This window comes from Alosa pseudoharengus, unplaced genomic scaffold (genome assembly GCF_046254945.1).
Source record: "Alosa pseudoharengus isolate Yale_2024_CS ecotype anadromous, Long Island Sound unplaced genomic scaffold, YU_APseudo_1.1 YU_APseudo_1.1_scf_18, whole genome shotgun sequence".
Taxonomy (NCBI): Eukaryota; Metazoa; Chordata; class Actinopteri; order Clupeiformes; family Clupeidae; genus Alosa; species Alosa pseudoharengus.
The window spans coordinates 36608000-36626593 of NW_027468650.1; the positions used below are offsets into that span (position 1 = coordinate 36608000).

Consider the following 18594-nt stretch of genomic DNA (forward strand, 5'->3'; position numbering starts at 1 on the left):
ACTAGCATGCTAGCTCAGTTCGCCTCCGTTACATATGCATAAAAATTGGTGTGGGTGATTGGGACAGTGTCCTGACCAATGGTATCGAGTTTTGTTGTTAACTCAAAGTGTCACAGAGATGTTAGTCCACTTCCTGTTTGGCGGCTTCATCACCATATTTGATTGGCTGGCACGGGCAAACAAACTGAAATTGAAAAATCTGGCAAGTATTGTTTTTGCGGCTCGGTCAGAAGATCATCTCCGCCAAGTTCTGTGAAAATCGGATGAAATTTGTGACTGCTGAAACTTTTCGTAGAGTTTGGACTAAATCCAATATGGCAGAGGTCCAATATGGCGGAAAGTGACATAACAGGAGTCATTGAACTCAGGTTGGTCCAGGGATTCCAACAGTGCCTGATTTGTGAAAATGGGAATGTGAAATGTTCAATGGTCACATGCGTGAATGCAATCCAGTTTCTACCCATTGGTGGCGCTAGAGTGTTGGGCATAAAGTTCTGTAAATTGGTTAGAGTGATCATTTTTTTCACGGACCGGGGGGGGGAGGGGGGCTCGGGGGTTCCATGTTCCGTGTTGTGCATGCATTACTTGAAAAGAACTAGCTCCAGTTATGTATGAACAGTGAAGGTAACGAACTCTTGAAAATGTGAAAAACTTGAACTTGAAGAAGTGAAAATTGAACAATATGAACAATGAAAATTGAACAACTTGAAGCTACATCTATCATGTGTGAACATGCTTAACAAAATATGGTAACAAAACATGGGAACTAAACGTGCATTATGAATATAATCAGTGGGAGCCGTGTGCTTGTTTCCCTGCAACAAGAAGGTTCCATCTGGGGGTGATGGAAGAGTGACACCCTCAGTGTGTTTGAAATGTCCAGTCGATTGAGCAATTTGGTCTTAGTTGCAGTCATTGGCGAAAACCTGGCCTCGCATAGATACGTGGTGGGAAATGGTAGCAACGTTTTCAGCGCTTTTACGGCTATCTCGGGATATTCTGCTTTGGTTTTCATCCAAAAACCCGCCAGAGAGGTTTCCTCATAGCCTACACTTACTGTAAGACTCATTTGCAATTTCGATCAACTGCTCTTCCTCCTGCGCTGACAAGTTAGGACTATTCGGGATATTGACAAATGGGTTTCGGACCCACTCATTGGTTTGCCGTGGATCTTTGGAGGATGGGAAGTAACGCTCAAACTCATTTGAAAGCGCAACAAGGTGATCGCGCACCAGCTGCGAGAGAAAGAGCCCTGCCTCAGTCTCTCCCAAAACCCCCACTACTATTTGGAACATATCAAATACACCCCGATCCACTCGTCGTACCCACAAATCAAGCTTGGCTTTAAATGCAGCGACTTTATCTGCCAGTTTAACCCTTAGAACCCTAAGCTGTTTTTAGGGCATTTTCACTACCTTTATTCATAAGGATTTATTCTGGTCATTGTAAGTGCCACACACATATATTATATATTGTTTTTTTCAGGAGAGTTTAGGCTATTCAGATCTGCCATCATTTCATGTATTAATACTAGCATTGATTTTATTTTGATTTTTAAAGAATTAAAATATAAAAAGTGTATTATAAAAATTCTTATATTTCGACATGTATCTCACCACAGCAAGCTCACAGCTCTACATGCATTTCATGTGTGTGTAGGGCAGACTGTCCTGAATCGGGCAATATAATTGCCATGTTGGAGGGATACTCTGGGGCTGAGCAATTTACAGAAATATTTGCTGTGTGATTTACGGAAATAAATGCCATTTTTTATTTAGTGATGAAAAATGACCTTTCTGCGCTCCATATCTGTGACACGAACTGATCTGACCTGACTTGACCCGAGGTTGCGTGTTAGCCTGCGTGCCTGTGTGTATGCAGTCATAATAATTCTCAACTCTTTACTGCATTACCATGAACAAAGTAAAGGCAAAAAAGGTGTTTATTTGTTGAAATTGGGATGCAATGTGAGCCTTGAATTGGATGCCATGCAGGAATTTGCTAGGATCTCAAAACCGGAATATGAACATGCTTTGCCATAGAGAAACACATGATAGCATTGGATTATAAACATGCTTTGCCACAAGAACAGACAAAAACGTGGGGTAAGTCCAGCTATATGAAGTTATTATTTTGCTGTCACTTCGTCTGTTTTATAACCCAGAAGGATGTACTTGGTATCAAATGATAGCTCTGAGTCTCCTCTTTCATCTGTCATGCGTGGCATATCTATGCGATCACGGGTCCGCGAGTAATTCAAACGAGAGTAATGAGTGTGCAGCGTTGGTTTGTGTACATGACGTTATTATTTTGCAGTCACTTCGTCTGGTTTTATAAGCCAGAAGGATCGATAAACATGGTACCAATGGATAGCCCTGTGCCCCCTCTTTCATCTGATATGCTTGCCATATCGATGCGATCACGGGTTCGCGAGTAATTCAAACTAGAGTAGGCTAATGTGTGTGCAGGTGAATGCAGAGAAGTATAGACTGTAAATATGATGCAATTTGATTTAATTTCATGATTTTTTTTAATTTTCATACTTGATCGTACAGACAAGTGTGTAGTCTCGTTGGAAAGCCCCACTTCTGCTCTGTCGTGCAATAAAGGTTTCATCTCGCTGCGATGAACCGTTCCGGAGCAATGTAACAGAGAAGAAAGGGTGTGTTTTTTGACGCACTTTGCGTCAATCGGGTTCTAAGGGTTAAAGACAGTCGTCATAGACCTCTGAAGTTCGCCTACAAAAAAGATCCAAAACGGCCATCTTTGCCCATATAAGGAGATCCGGTTGTTAATTGAAGCTAACTACCTATGGCAAATTGCATTGCAAGTTAGCTCTGGAGTAGCAACAATCTAAGTGTGCCGCCTTCACTTACCGGAGATAACAGTATCCACTCGAAGGCAGAGGACAAAAGTGTGTTCAGGAAAACGTCTGCATTTCAGACTTTTTCATCCCCACGAGACTTTAACAGGTGCGATTATTCAAAATCCCCATGTTATTTTCCCATAGGAAAAATCGCCAGATACCGGATGTCAAAGATGGCAGCTTTTTTGTAGGCGAACTTCAGAGGTCTATTCTCCCCTGCAGTGACAGGTTGAGGTCATTAAGCAACCCGAATATGTCACACAGGTAAGCGAGTTTTGACACCCAGCCCTCATCACTAAAATATGCAGCTAACGGTGACTTTTTTTCTGTAAGAAATCTCTGCAGCGGCTCTCGCAACTCAAACACTCTGGTCAGTGACCTGCAACCAACCAATTTGGATAGCGTACCACGGTGACCCATTCACCCTCTCTAACAACTGTGCCTCAATATCCTCTGACATATCAATTCGCCTATGGACAGTGCTTGCAGAAAGCGGTACCTGAGCTATTTTTTTAGCTGCAGCCTCCCCAAGGAGTTCATTGCACATGCCTTTACCAGCAGGCAGAATTAACTCTTCCCCAATAGTAAAGGGCTTAGATTTAGCAATCCGACTAGCCACTATGAGGCTTTTAGCGCAGCCACGTTCACCAATGTGGTTGCTTTACGCACTAGTTTTTTGTCCTTCTTGCTCGCGTTTCTTACGCTCAAAGAACTCAAGGGGTTTGTCTTTAAGTGTAGGATGCTTGGACTCTAGATGTCGAATTAGCTTTGATGGTTTCATTGCTTCGTTTGACAACTTATCGCCAAATACCACACATAAAGGACTTGGTGCATGTGAGTCACCGGTCTCTGCGAAACCATATTTTAAATATGACTTGTCATATTTCGTATTGAATGACCCCTTCTTTTTCTTTGAGGTATCTGGCTCACCATCGTCAGTGGGTATTATTGCGAATGTGACATTATTGCGAATTAAATTGAGTTTATTTAGTTTGCATTAGGGGTGTGAATCTCTCATGTAAAAGACGATACGATTCGCATCTAGATACATGAACACGATTCGATACAAGAAAAGATACATGTTTATAAAAAACGATTCAGTACGATTCGATGCAATTCGATGCAGTTCAAGAATGGAAAGCATTCTGAAATATTTTTTATCATTTGCTCAAGGTGCACATTAATTTTATATTATCAATTATCATTGTCATGGTCAATTAGGCAATTAGCAGCAAGGGCCAAATTATTATTTAACATTAAGGAAATCCCTTCATCAAAGGTAAGGCTACTCTACAGACTATCGTTGCTTTTTAGGAACGCTATAAGAGTTTAATTTCGTGCTGAATTTCGAAAAACAAAAGCCGAGCGAGTGCAAGTTATCACATGCTTAAGTTGCAGTAGATGGGTAATGAGGTCATTTGACAACTTTGGGCAATGAATGTAACCAAAAACGAACTGCATTACCCACAATTCCGTGCCAAGTATAGTTTCAAAACCGGAAGTGGGATGAACGCGCTGCTTGGAACGTAAATGAGAGTCTGAGCGAGCAGAAAAGGTTGTGAACCGATTCATAACAAGTAAATCGATATAACGACCGATTCATTTCAGTTTTTTTCCGATACGGGGCTTCACGTATCGATGTAGCCGTTTCTTACACGTTAAAAACGGATACCGATACGCATCGGTTAATCTTTACACCCCTAGTTTGCATGCATTTTTTTAAAAACTCTTGTCGTAGGCTACGGCCCAGTTAGGAATGTCCCGCGGCCCGGTTGGGGACCGCTGTACTAGGATACATATCAAAAGGATATGAAGCAGCAATTCAAAAATGTAATGAATGGGTAATGTGATTATTTACAACCCAAGACAACATAAGACTGGCTAAAATCTCACGCACACGGCAACCCAAGACAATATAAAACTGGCTAATCTCACGCACACGGCACACCAGAGTTATTGTTGGCATTTCTTTAATAAATTCTGGCCAGAGAAAAAGTATAAAAAGACATTGGTTGCACATTTTTTTGTGCTTGGTTAAATGTCTTAAAAAATAATTTTCAACTTTATCAAAGATCTACACAAGGGCTGGTGGGTGTTGTTACCAAGAACACCTGATTTTCAACATCATTCAGTAGATTTCCATACATTCAGTCATCCAAGTGCTTCTGGTCTCTATACAGTCTAATTTAAATCCTCTAGTGAAGAATCAGATGATCTCCAGGTGTTCAAAAAGATCTTCAAAATGAATATTACTTAATGTCTAACCCATACATACAATGATTCTTCCAGCTTTATTCAGTAGTTCAAAACATCTTAACACAGTTGTCCCTATGGAAGTGCTGGTGAAGCAATCTTTAGCCATAAAGGTTCTTTTAAATTTCAAACTATGAATGATGATGAAACCAAGCATATACACACACACACAAAAAATTATGAGCAGGAAAAGCTCACCATAAAAGATACCCTGGGAGTTTGTCTATTACAGAGGAGTATAATATCTTCAAACAGTATCTTAATATTATTAAGAATCCTGTAAACATATTCCTTGCATAAGGGCTTAGAATAGCAGTCAGAAAGGAGGACACTGTCCTCTCAATGATGCAGTGCTCATGTGAGGGGCAAATCCATGGGGGAGAGGTGGGGCTCCAGACTGAGAGGGTGATTCCCATGCTTGGCCATGGTGAGATGTCACTGTTGAAGGAGGAAATGGCAGAGCACCATCCTTACCTGAAATGGTGTGGTTGTAAAGTTGGAGGCTGGAGGAACCATTGACCGGTACTGGGCTTTGACTGTATTCAAAACGGTGGTCTTTATCACCACTGAAGACCATACTGTTTATGTTATTAGTACCTCCCCCTGACCCCGCTGTTGCAACTCCTGTAACTCCCCCTAGTAAAGAATCCTGGGGCACTGTCGTACCGGCAGCAATTGGCTCTTGCTTATGGATGCCACAAAATGCATCCCTTAGAGAGTGCACTGGTATTTTCCCACTCATCATATGACTTAGGTAGCCATCTGGAAAACTGGAAGAGGGGAAGTAGGCAGGCCCAAGGAAATCACCTTCAGAACTAGGACCCTCCCCTACCAGAGGAGGAGGGTACTCAGGCAAGTGACACTGTTTGATTTCAGAGCCTTGTCGATAGTCCAGATCTTCACAATGAGGGGGTGGCTCAGGAGGCTCTGGAGGTCTCTGGTCTGGAGGTAAGATGGGCAAAGACTCCTGTGATCTGGAAGAAGACAGCACCTCACTTCCAATAGATACTGCAAGAGAAAACATCTATTAGCCAACAGATCAAAGAAATGCTTGTGCAAAATTAGTAAGAAGCAGGAGCCTCATTACAGAAAATTCCTAACTCTATGATCCTAAACTGAGATAAGACAGGATTTCATTTAGATTTTTGGTATTACAGAAACATGTACCCTAACTACATTTAGGAAAATATCTTAGCTCATCATAGGATAGTAATTTGGCCATCACAATCCTAACTTAAGACAGTCCCAAGTTAAGAATTGAATTAAATAGGCATAAACCCGGCCCAAAATAACTTTGGCAGTCTTGTCAAGCCTAGCCTCTGACTAAGAACATGATTGTCAGAGACATACAATCATGTCACTAGATAGGGAAAATTGGACAACCAGCCTAAAGATATACAGTGGGTCCCAGTTAAAAATTGACACTTCATTCACGATCAAGGTGATTCATGCAGCTGGGTGAAATGTAAGTACAACTGCAGCCGCTTGGGGGCAGCATAGTCCGCTGTGGCGTTCTGCGATCGAACCGGACAGCAAGATGCTGTGATTGGACGAGCAAGGGCTGTGATTGGCCGAGTTTTCAGTTTGTTTCTGTGTTTTTAGCAGCCCCTGCAACATGCTAGTCCACTGTAACCTATAAGGTTTGTACATAATGTTAAACATAGCTTTGGATTCAGTGGCAAGATTTCTTGATTGTACAGTGCCTGTCTCTCAGTAATGTTTTAAAATGAGAGCTTCGTCAGCTGGCAGTAGACTTTGTCGGCAGTCATGAGAAGTTCGCTTGCTAACAGAACATAAATATGCTGCCCAGAAACCTCGTGAATAGTTCTGTTTTTTTTACTACACTAACGAGGTTGAAATATAGCCTTTGCCTACAGCATCTCCTTAACAGTAATCTATCTATAAAGCAAGAAGCGTCTGTGTGTGTGTGTGTGTGTCTGTGGCACGCATATCACGCTGACTGTTTGTCAGACTGACCTAAGATTTCGTATGTGGCTTGCACGTGGCACAAAGGTGTGCACTCTCGATTTTGAAGATTTTTGAATGCATATTTCAAAATATGCTTATTTACGTAGGACGTTTATCGCTGCACTGCACTGTTTACAAGGGGACCAGTTTCAGGGGAGCTCCACCCCATGGATCGTGTACTGACAGTAGCTAGGTCCAGAGAACGGGCTCTGCTAGGTCTCACTTTGATGATAGTCAGTCCCAATTTAAACGGATTACTCGGGAACCGCTTGTGGGTTAAGATGCAAGATGATTATCATGTCTGACCTCAACAATAAAGACTCCCTGTATGCAGTTTGCTTGCATAAAATGATTACTTGCAACACGCCAACAAACACGGGTATGTAGTGACCACTCGAATAGCCCAAGCTACTTTGGACTTTCAAGAGACTTTGACTAAAACGACAATTCAGACTGCAAGGTCCCAAATTGAAACGAGCGATAGGCTAATGCCACATAGCTAACGTTAGACAAGTTGCAGACTGAGCGACGGCACTTATCACGCTATTAAACACGGGTATGTAGTGACCACTCAAAATAAAAGTATGTGCAAGCTTCGAATAGCATTAGGAAGTTATTCAGTAAGCTATAGCCTACATTTAGCCTTAACTCAAAACAGTTGTCATTATGTCATTCTGATCTGTAGAAATGTCACATGCAGCCATGCCTAAATTTATTAGAGGCCACATTAATTATAGGCTAATATATTATAATATTCAGTATTCATTATTGAATGCTTAGCTGGAATGATGTTTCCCTATCATCCTATTTTTAAAGCAGGCATACATGTGGGCATGTAATTGAGCTACGGGTTTTCTTCAGGAATGGCATGTTTGAACGGGCACTGCACTAGTGTTAACAAAATGACAGCATTCATATGACAAAGGAAAACGAATTCGGTCACTCAAGACTGTGCCACAGCAACCAGTGTAGGCTACAGTCCTACCCAATAGGCCTACTCGAAGCAGATAGCGTTGTCTGACGGTCGAGTGGGTTAATGCACGTATTTCCAGAACAGGTCTGCAACTTTCAGGCAGTTCTGAGTTCGAATCTAGGCAGGAGCAGAGCCGTATAAAGGCATAGGCCTATTGTTATCACTTTTTGCAAGGTGTTGCTCCTGGCAAGACTTGTTTATGTTTGGTGATTAATTGATAGCTGTTTTTGTGACCCGTTAAACGTTCTTTATAATGAGCGCATACGGGGAGTAAAACGACTTGTTGCCGTTTTGGGACATAAGCTACGTTAAGCTTTTTCACGTCAAGGTGGTAGCCTATGTGTTGTTAGGCCTACAGCTTCAGAAACACCGCTTCAGAAAGCTGCAGGGGAGCGCGGGGCACAAAGTAACGTGGGGTTAAATGTAACATGGACTTTTTTCCTAGTTGCAGATGGTTGATCGGGACATATTGGTCAGTTAACCACATTACAATGAGACGGTGTTCCACAAATTTTCAGTCCGTATGGACGTGTTTTCATGTAGATCTACAGCAAAACGTCTTTTGAAGGCATCAAAGTAAATAGGTGGTAGGCAACTTCTCTTTCGATTACTGAGTTGTGGGTGCAGCTTACTGACTAATAATCGTCTTGTAGGCTAAAAATGAACACCATTTTGAAACATGTAGTCAACACATGAGCCATCTTATCTTAAAAGAAACGTGACCCAGCGGGGTTAGTTGTAACGCGCTGTTACAACTGTAGGCTGCAATGATTGCAATACAAAAATATGCGCGTGTTAGTTTAGTTAGTTTTGTGATGTTTTGCACTTGTGCCTCATGTGTTTTCAGGTTTAAGGGCTTTTTTTGCCTTGATTGACCTTGGTTAGACTCTGCATATGTTATTTCTCCGTATGGAAAATAAAGTCAATTTTCGACACACGTCTGTTATCTAGTTCAATAACAAGTGTTGCTTGTTAAAACATGTGACTAGTGAAACTCAAATGATTTTAGAAATATTTAGCCAAAGCCAAAAAGCGTTAGGCCTACTTTGTGCCCCGCACTCCCCCACTGCTTGTGAAAGAAGGGGATGGGGGAGGGGGGCTTAATGTGAAAAAGCTTAATGTCCCAAAACGGCAACGAGTCGTTTTAGGCTACTCCCCGCAGGCCTTCAGGCTACAGGAAGTGGGGGTGGGTATGGGATGACCAGAGCAGTCTTCGCTATGCTATTCAGAAAGCATCTTCTATCGTCTTTCCAGGCGCACACAGCTCGTTACCATATCCTATCGACTGCCTTAACAGATAGGCTCTGCTCTTGGGTTTGGCCTCACAGCGAACTCAATCCTCTTGTTGCTTGCAGTTTGTTAAATAAAGCGATGCAGATTACATTATTTATTTCTGATTAATTGCGTCTTTTGATGTCTTTTGCAACATTTGCTTGTTAGGCTGGGCTACTGTCAATGTCCTGTAGGCTACAGGTGAATGTTCAACAATTGCTGGTGTAGGCCTACAGGCTATTAATCAATTAGGGACTGTTCGTTATTTATTTAAGGGGCTACCGGAGGAGTTTTGGGAGTGTTAGTCAAAAAAGACGTGACCCTCCCTCGCCAGCAAATTTTTTTTCTATGACCCTCCAAAGTGATTGAGAAAAAACGCATGACCCTCCCCCTTCCCAACAATTTATTGATGCCTTAGGCTACTGGGTCAATTTGGGAGCTTGCATGCTACGACTCCTTCCTTGAAATGCCTTGAAAAGGCTGTCGTTTGCACAATTTCACAAATAATCACCGGGACCGAAACAAACCTGTCAACTTTTCCGCGTATTTTAACTTTTTCCCCTCGCTGTCTTAGGAGGAGCTGCAGGGCCGTCGCAAGGGGGTGCGAGGCCCTGTGCGAACTTGACAGATGTAAGGCCCTTTTCACTTACGTGCATGAAATCATGCGATAGCTTACTTTACACATAGCCAAGGCTACCGTCGGTGTATTTTAATAGTAGCCTAGTCTAATAAGCTACATCAGCTTGTATTTAAGAGGGGAAATTCAATTGTATAGCCTATAACATTAGCCGAGTCACATATTTGGCCATATGGTGTGTATCATAGGCTACATCACGAAACCAAATAGTGTAACAAAGGCGAACACTTTAACAGGGGGAATTCATTTGGCATGAATCATTGTGCTGAACGTATTTGTCAATGAGCAGAAACACACACGACATTCAAACTATTGATAAGATGTAGGCTACTGGTCTGTAGGCTAACATTGGACAAATAAATGACACTGACTCGCCATATCCTGACTCAGGAAAAAAAAAAACATCTTCTTGCTTTGCCGCAAACTCAGCAATGAAATCATAGGCCAGTTTGCAGGTAGCCTAACGTCTTTTTCATAGAAGGGAGAGCCCAGTCTCTCCTGTGACATGGAGGTGCGCAAATAGTTTTTAATAGCCTGTTCAACTTCGAAAAGCTTCGTTCACCTGATGCCAGTCACTGATCGCAATTTCAAAGTTCGGGAAGCTTCGTTTAAAGTTTTAAGTGCAGTAGGCCCATATCTGCCCCCTTTGGAATTATATCTCGAGCCTATTATAAGGTCCAGTGCATTATGTCCTGGGATTCGGATGTGCTCAAAAAGAAAAGAAAAAAACACTTTTTTATAGATGGTTATGAGGAGCAATATGAGAGAGAAATTTGATGATCATTGATCGTTGTTTTGGGACGTTAAGCCTTTTCCATAGGCGTCAGTGAAGGAGATTGAAGAATGCCATTTTTTTATAACTTCAAAAACTCAGTGTCTAAAAACTCAGTGTCATTCAGACTCAACCCTCTTGTTGCTTTGATATATTTTTCGATGTTGTTTTAACGTCGGCAAGCAGGCATGTTGCGGTTGTAAAGTGAAATTTCTACAGTATAGCCTACAACATGCTGTTAGGCTGGGCTACTGTCAATGTACTTGTACAGGTAAATGTTCAACAATTGCTGGTGTACAGGCTATAATCAATTAGCTAAATCATTTGTCCAGCATTTTTTCGTGCTACATTCAAACGCAAAAGGTGCTTTGATATCTTTTTCGTTTGAACGTCGGCAAGCAGGCATGCTGAGATTGCAATGAATGAGAATAATTGGTTTTATCTGCGGATTTATTTTTTGCATTATTTTGAATATGACTCGCTCCAGTCTCAACAGCACGTAGCCTATTTTTTCCACACGCATCTAAGTTCTAACACACATATCCCCTCTCGCTTTATCTCTCTCAATCCCTGCGCACGGTGCTTTCTTAAAGGAGCTGCACCATTTTACAACAATTGCATCTACATTTTCATATTAGAGTGTTTTGTCAAGTGTAAGCTTAAACTACCGTGATCAATTTAAGTTCCCGTGCCCCCGCTGCGTCATGGAAGCAGTAAGTCAAGTCGCATCAAAAATAGTAGTGGCAGAACTCCCAAGTGACACCTTGTGGTTGTTTGTGTCAACTGCAGTTTGTGCCATTTCTGCTGAGAAAATGGGGTGCGTGATTCACGAAGGAACCCGTCCAAACTTAACTGGGACCCACTGTAGGCTATGGGCTTGTCCAAAATGGAAGGCAGCTGCCTGCTGCCTTCAGCTATCTAACGAGTCACTTGCCGTACCAGCTATGAATTTTGTTTTTGGATGGCCTATAAAAGATAGCAACACAAAAAGCTGTTGCTAGAATACCAGAAACCAGAATAAGGTAAACCTTGACTGCACAGCTCTTACCAACAGCTACACATTTTGTTGGCAGCATGAGGGATGCATCTATGCTGCCTTCAAAATGTGTCAAAACAAAGGCATGTTAGAAGGCAGCATTTTATACCACTCTGTGATTCAGACATGCCTTAAAGAATATATATATGAAAGAAGTTAAATTAAGTCTAAATTAATTTCCATAATTTCATAGTCAAGCATGCAAGCTTCAGTTTGTTTTAATATAATTTCTTTAGGTACCCAAATACTTCTTGTAACATTTAGTTGTAATTGAGTGGGTGTATTCCTTTGGTTGATAAGGACTTTTAAAGGCATCATTACAAAAACTTGAAACGCAATTTTCTATGCAATGTATAGTGCCAAAACATACTGTAGCTTACATGCCATGTAAACTGGTCTAGGGACACTTGTGACAGCATCAAGCACGCATTTGAAAATCACACTGCGCGCAATTGGATAACACTATACGACCAATGTTAACTGACTGATTCTAGACTTCGGCGCAATTGGATAACACTACGACTGTCATCTGTTTAGCTCGCCTCTGACAGTTGGCCGTTGCCAATTTGGCAACCCAAATAAGAGGACGCGCCAGCCCATTATTAATACGCTATTCTAGAATTCATCGTTCAAAACATAAACGAAAATACCAAGAGATTCTGCCCCATAACTAAATTTTTTTCACGGGTTTTACGGGTTATAGTAATGTTGTCAAATAAGCCATTACTTCAATTCATCGTGTTTCCTTACTCTCTGACAACATGGTGATTTGCCCATGCCTTGAACATTTGCAGGGAGTTTTCACTTCCCATCTCCGGTAGCCTGGCCTTAATTGCCTTCCTACGTACTTGCGCTCGATTTTCATCTCCCTCCACGACTCCGTCTGGGATTCTGGCCATTGGCCTCGCTCGCAGCGGTAGATTCGACTCCGTGCCAATCAGCGAGCAGGAGGCGGGAGTTGTGAGAGACGACGTCGAGATTCTGCGCTGTGTTTGAATTGTAGTCCTCCAGGGAGTTGGCAATGGCATAAGTTAGTGAAGCAATTCAGTCCGTGCTGGCTATGCTTCCAAATATTCAGGAACTGAACTCCGAACAAAAGGAGTGTTTAACACATTTAATTTTGGGCAAAGATGTCGTGGCCCTACTCCCTATGGGAATTGGGAAACATTTGATTTGTATCGCGCAGTAGCCTCGATATTAAATTACAGCATGTGCGGCAGACCCGGTATGAATGAAGCGGCGTGTTTTCAATGATCACATCTAGCTTTGACAATTGTGATGATATTGTATCGCCGAGGCTATTTGCCCCCGTGTTGGGCTTTCCCCTGTGTCTTCTGTGTTCCCGGCGTGTGTGCGCGTGTGTGTGTGAGTGCGCGCGAGTGTTTGTGTCTCCCTCTTCCTCCTGTGTCATAGAATGTGTCAATGAGTTCTTATGTGTTTTGATTGGGGGGAGGTGTCCGGGAGGGAATATTTAGGGGTTCAGATAGGTTAGCGATTGCTAAGGGGAGGGAATAGAATAGGGGGTTCTAAGACGTCTAAGTTTAGTCAGAGTAGAACTGGATTACGTGCGAGTGAGTTGTGTTGCGTTGTGTTGTTGGCCGATGAGTGTGAATGACGAGTGATTGAGACCGTGATTTATCAGCGATCAGTTTGTTGTTTTGTAGTGGACACCTCCTGTTGCCCGTGCACTAGCCTGTACATCTATAGGAAATAAACTACCGGAGTTTTGGAACGATATATCAGCCTCCCCGTCTCCTAACTTCTCATCGGCGTTACAATATGTTATCTTCAACCTTACTGTTGAATAGTAATCTGCTATTTGCTATTCTTCCACTAACTCTTACATTTGTATCGCAAAGCTGGCATAGTCATTTACATCCATCTTGTTCGCTTTGGTGGGGAATGATTGTTGTGGGCAATTTCTGAGCGTTGTAGGGTAGCTTACTTCACGATCGAGCTGGCGCATAACATACGTCACGGCCAAACGTTAGCGATTGGGTGAAATCAGATCCAATCGTTTCAAACTTCTACAGAGTCCACACATCCAGCTTGCAAACGTTCGTCAATAGCCGAGATCCCAGACCCTTGTAGAAGCGAAGCGTACCAAGGGGATGGCAAATGGCCAGGCTACATCTCCGGTAGTTTTCATTTAAAAAGAAATACATATGGGACAGGATCATCCAAGTGAATAGCTGTAGCTTGACTAATAAGCGCAAACTGAAGCGATCTCCCTTAGTGTCATTGACCGCATAGGCTCATTTGACTTTCCTTGAGTAGGCCAAAGCATTCGCGTTATTGTTGTCACACTTGTGTGCAAATTATAGGAATATGATCAAGAAATTGTAATGTTGTGGCAAGGTGGCCTGGATCAACTCTATTTGGGGTGCGTGATGTGTGGTCTCTTACTTGGACACTATTAATTTAATTAATTTTTAATTGATGCAGTTATTTTGTAACCTGACTCTCGCCAGATGAATTTTGTTCCGCCTAGCTCCACTCACATCCATCTGGGATCACTTCCGTTGGGAGTGATTTCGGCACCAGATTTTATGGTAGAACCAATAAGGACGCAGGGCAGGAATTTCATAGATGTGACGTAGCGGAGAAGCGACTGTGATCGAGGAAGCTAGCGTCACAGGTTGGCTTCAATGTGAGTGGTTGAAGTAGCACGTCAATAAAGATGACTGACAAGTGGCTTATACAATCATATGCAAGGATTTTTGATAAGGCCCAGCCTTCTGAAACACCAGTCCAAAGGAGCGATCCCAGATGGATGAATGGAGCTATGCAGAACGAAATTCATCTGGCGAGAGTCAGGTTAGTTATTTTGTAATGCTACTTACAAAACTTTCCAGGTTTTCGTGTACGAGATGTTTTAGTAGGAATTCCACGCAAGTCTTTGTACATGAAGCCCCAGGTGTCTTGCACGACTAAGAGTTGTTTGGATAAGATATGCAAAAGATATTAGTAAATATATCGGTAAAATAGGCACACATTGCCTTTCGCCGCTCTACTGTAGCCACTCCCCCATCTGCGTGTTTGTGTGTTTACCGCATATCTGTCGAACCGTTCATGGGATTGATTTCAGACTTGGCAGGTGTCTTGATACGGGGTACCAGTAAGTGCAGTGTCAAGTTTGACATTGTTTGGATAAGAAGTGCAAAATATATTGTTAAATATATTGGTATAAGAAGCACACGTTGGGTTTCTCCGCTCTACTGTAGCCACTCCCTCTCTAACACAGTACAGCGCGGGACCAGAGACAGAGAGGATAGAAGCGGAGCTTTGGTAGCACTGAATCAGGGCACAGCATGGGTCAAGATGTTTGGATGATTATCAGAGTATCAGAGATTCCCCTCACCCACGGCGGAATGGGTGGGTGGCGGAATTGTTTTCTGAATCTGTAAAATAGCACCAGGGAATGTTTGCGCCGGAACACGCCTCTAATTTCCTAATTTAACGACCTGCGTCTGTGGAGGGAAAATTCCGCTGTGCGTTCAATGCAAAATAGGAATGATACAAGCACCAGTGTATAAAGTCATTTGCGCTACGTGCAAGATAGAACCCTATGTGTTTTATGTAATTTAACAGTAGGTCATTATCCCCTCCATACAAGTTCTATCGTTTAAGTTACTTAGTTTCAGTCAGTCTCTAACAGGCGTCTGTAGTAGGCTAGTGAGTTTGGTCGTTCGGTTATTCTTTGACAAATAAAACATTCCATGCCAACGTGAATTTGAACGTAGCTCGTTTTAAGGCCGAGCATTGTCCCACCTTGAATCAGTTATCTATCAGATTATCAGGTATGTGTGGGCTAACCAACAAACTGTAGCCTACAAAATGAACGGATTCCGTCTTCAGTTTAACTTGTATTTAATAATCAAATTGTAGTATTACGGGCATGCGTAAGATGCGTGTCTCACACAGTTGATCCGATGCGTGACACTTGAGCCATTCGTGTCGTTGACTTCAATGCTGGCTGCAGGTGTTCTGCTAATTTCTGCAGCTGTGGATACATGAACTCCCGGGCTATCGAACACTGTACTCCTCTGCTCTCATATTTTACGACCCTCTCTGATCTGCTGACCACTTCTAGTTAGCATGGCACAGCGGAGCGAAAGCATACGGTTTCTTTCCTTAGAGCAGTGGTCCCCAAACTTTTTCTTCCGAGGGCCAGCTCACTATGCCTGGCTCTAAGAGAGGGCCAGAGATTCGGAGTATATAAGTAAACATAAATAGCTTAGTGCTGTGAACAACAGCAGTCTACCTTAGTTGAATATTCCATTACATTTAATCATAGGCTACTGCAATTTAATACCATTATTAGCTGTGTTTATATTGCCATCATGCCATATCAGTGTAAAATGTAGCTCAAATGAAATAATACTAATAAAAAGACTTTAACAGTCCCAAAAGTGTATTTTATCAAAAATGTGTGAACTCTGAACTCTGTGTATTTGCATACACAGCTGAAGTTGTGAACAAGTAATATCCTACAAATAATTTGAAGTTCTCAAACTATGAGAGTTTTATGAAATGCAGGCAAAAACATCTGAAATGACCACTTTCACTCACCTGATGAGAAGTTGTGAATTTGATGAACATTTGAACGAGTGAATAAAAAATAGAAATAATAATCCCAGAAAGTCCCAGAAATATGACTTGACTTAGTTATTAAAAATTAATTGATACACTTCTAGAATACTTTGAGCACTAATGCAGTCAGCCTCTTGCATTGTTTTCAGGTAGGCCTACGTTTCATTCCGTTTTCGATGGCAAACGCAAAACAGCGCCAAAACAACCACCAGTGGACAAAAAGAGTATTACATGTGTACTGTTAAGACTCGCCATAGAGAATGAATGGGGGAAATTACGGAAGTTATAGTTTAACGATGTCGTACTCCCATGCGGGCCAGATGCTATATACCGCGGAGATGTTTTGGGGGGCCACCCAAAATGAGGTGGCGGGCCGTATCCGGCCCACAGGCCGTAGTTTGGGGACCACTGCCTTAGAGCAACTGTTGTCACGACAAATCTAACATTACTGCGAGTAGGCTAGTTGGCAAATAGCCTAGATATTATTAATGCTGTTAAGACATCATTTTCATCTATGGTAGCCACAATTGTTTTACCATTTTGAATGGATTCAGCTCACTCGTGATTCAGAAAGATGGGTGCATTTCATAGCACTCTGTCAACTGTCACTATTATTTTAAGTTCTTACCAGGGATACTATCCTGATTCATAATTTATGCACATGCAGGTTTAAATGGTGCACATTAAGTTAGCCATAATAACTTTCGCTTTTGAGACAGACATAACGTCACACTCAGACATGAGCTCAGATGATGCACTCCGCTCCTGATGCACATGAAATTACCGAACCATGAATTCACGTGAACCAATACTCGGTAATACCGACGTGATTCGGTCGGTACCGGTAAAAGTACAGGGGTTGGTACCCAACCCTACTTATTATACAGTAGAAGTAGAGTGAGTATTACTATTTAAGTCTTTTATTATACTTACAATATTCCTACCCTGAGTTCCCTGAGTGGAATGCACACACTAAGGATTTCATTGTGAAGAAATGCATAGTTGACAATAACGTCTATCTACGGGTGATGAGCGGGATAACGGCTGCCAAGGTCTCCGGTTATAGGGAATTAATGAAGGAGGTCGAGGCAAAGAACTCTTGATGCACAGTGAAGGGGAGTTTCCTCCACCCAAGTACACTATTCCATATAACGGGACATCTCGAAGGCCGTTATCCTGCTTATCTCCCGGTTGCCACTATAGGCAATAATCATGCCTTTATACCACGCAAAGTGGTTCCATTTAAAAAGAAGCTGACTTGCTTAGTTTGTTGTACAACTTTCTTTGCCGTAACAGTGGTAGCGGTGGTCAGTTAGCTTGATTACAGTTGATTCCTTTCTTTGCGAAGCCTGCTTCCAGCCTCAACCATTGTCCTACCATGGTTATTATAGTTACCATTCATAAGCATTGATATGGAACAGTGATTAAACTTATTTTTACCAGATCTACTTAATGTCCCTTTATTCAGAATTAATAGCCACCCACCAGCCAACCAGAAAAGAGTATTTCCTCTCTCCAGGTGATAACATTATTTAATGCATAATTTCACCACGTTACTTTTGACCAATTGTTTTTTAACCAGGTAATAATGTTATCCTACTTTACGCTGTTGAGACATTACAATATAACAAAATGAGAAGCATTCACATCACTGTTAAACATGTAAATACTAATCTTGCCTGAAAAGAAAACTGTTCAGTTCTCATATCAGACAAGAACAGCAAACTGTAAAATGTTAGATAGCATAGCAAGATATATTTCCCTTTTGTTTGCAAAAATCACTTCTTCTGTTTGCTTGCCCCTCTCAGACACTGTGCATCTTAAAAAATTTCAAAATGCCAAACAATTTTGTGGCAAACAATATATTGTATATTTCGTACTGGTCTCACCCAAATGTGCTCTCCTCCTATACCAAATGTTGGCACCTACTGATTTCACATGAAATCATTTCACCAATTTTCAGCAATACCGTCGCAATACGGCCAGTACCATTGAAAGTACCAAGTTTGGTACCCAACTCTACTCACTCCCTCAAACCACACATGACTTTTCTCTAGCCAACTTTTCATCTTTGCTTGAATTGCTAAATTAAGCTGACAACAAAATCATAATTGCAAAAGGGTTCTCCAATGTTTCCACAGTTAGCCTTTTAAAATTATATCAGATTAGTACACAGAATTTGCCTTTGGAACATTGGATGAATGGTTGCTGATAATGGGCAATG

At 41.9% G+C, this 18594-nt stretch overlaps 1 protein-coding gene across 1 annotated transcript in view; it reads right to left on the reverse strand.

Moving 5' to 3' along the window:
* Window positions 1-4819: 4819 nt before the first annotated feature.
* The window catches only part of cdk13 (cyclin dependent kinase 13), a 112108-nt gene continuing 98333 nt past the window's right edge, over window positions 4820-18594 (reverse strand). The window contains exon 14 of the mRNA XM_076291096.1: window positions 4820-6127. Coding sequence (XP_076147211.1) covers window positions 5436-6127 — 692 coding nt within the window. The 3' untranslated portion in view covers window positions 4820-5435. The remainder of the gene's footprint in view (window positions 6128-18594) is intronic.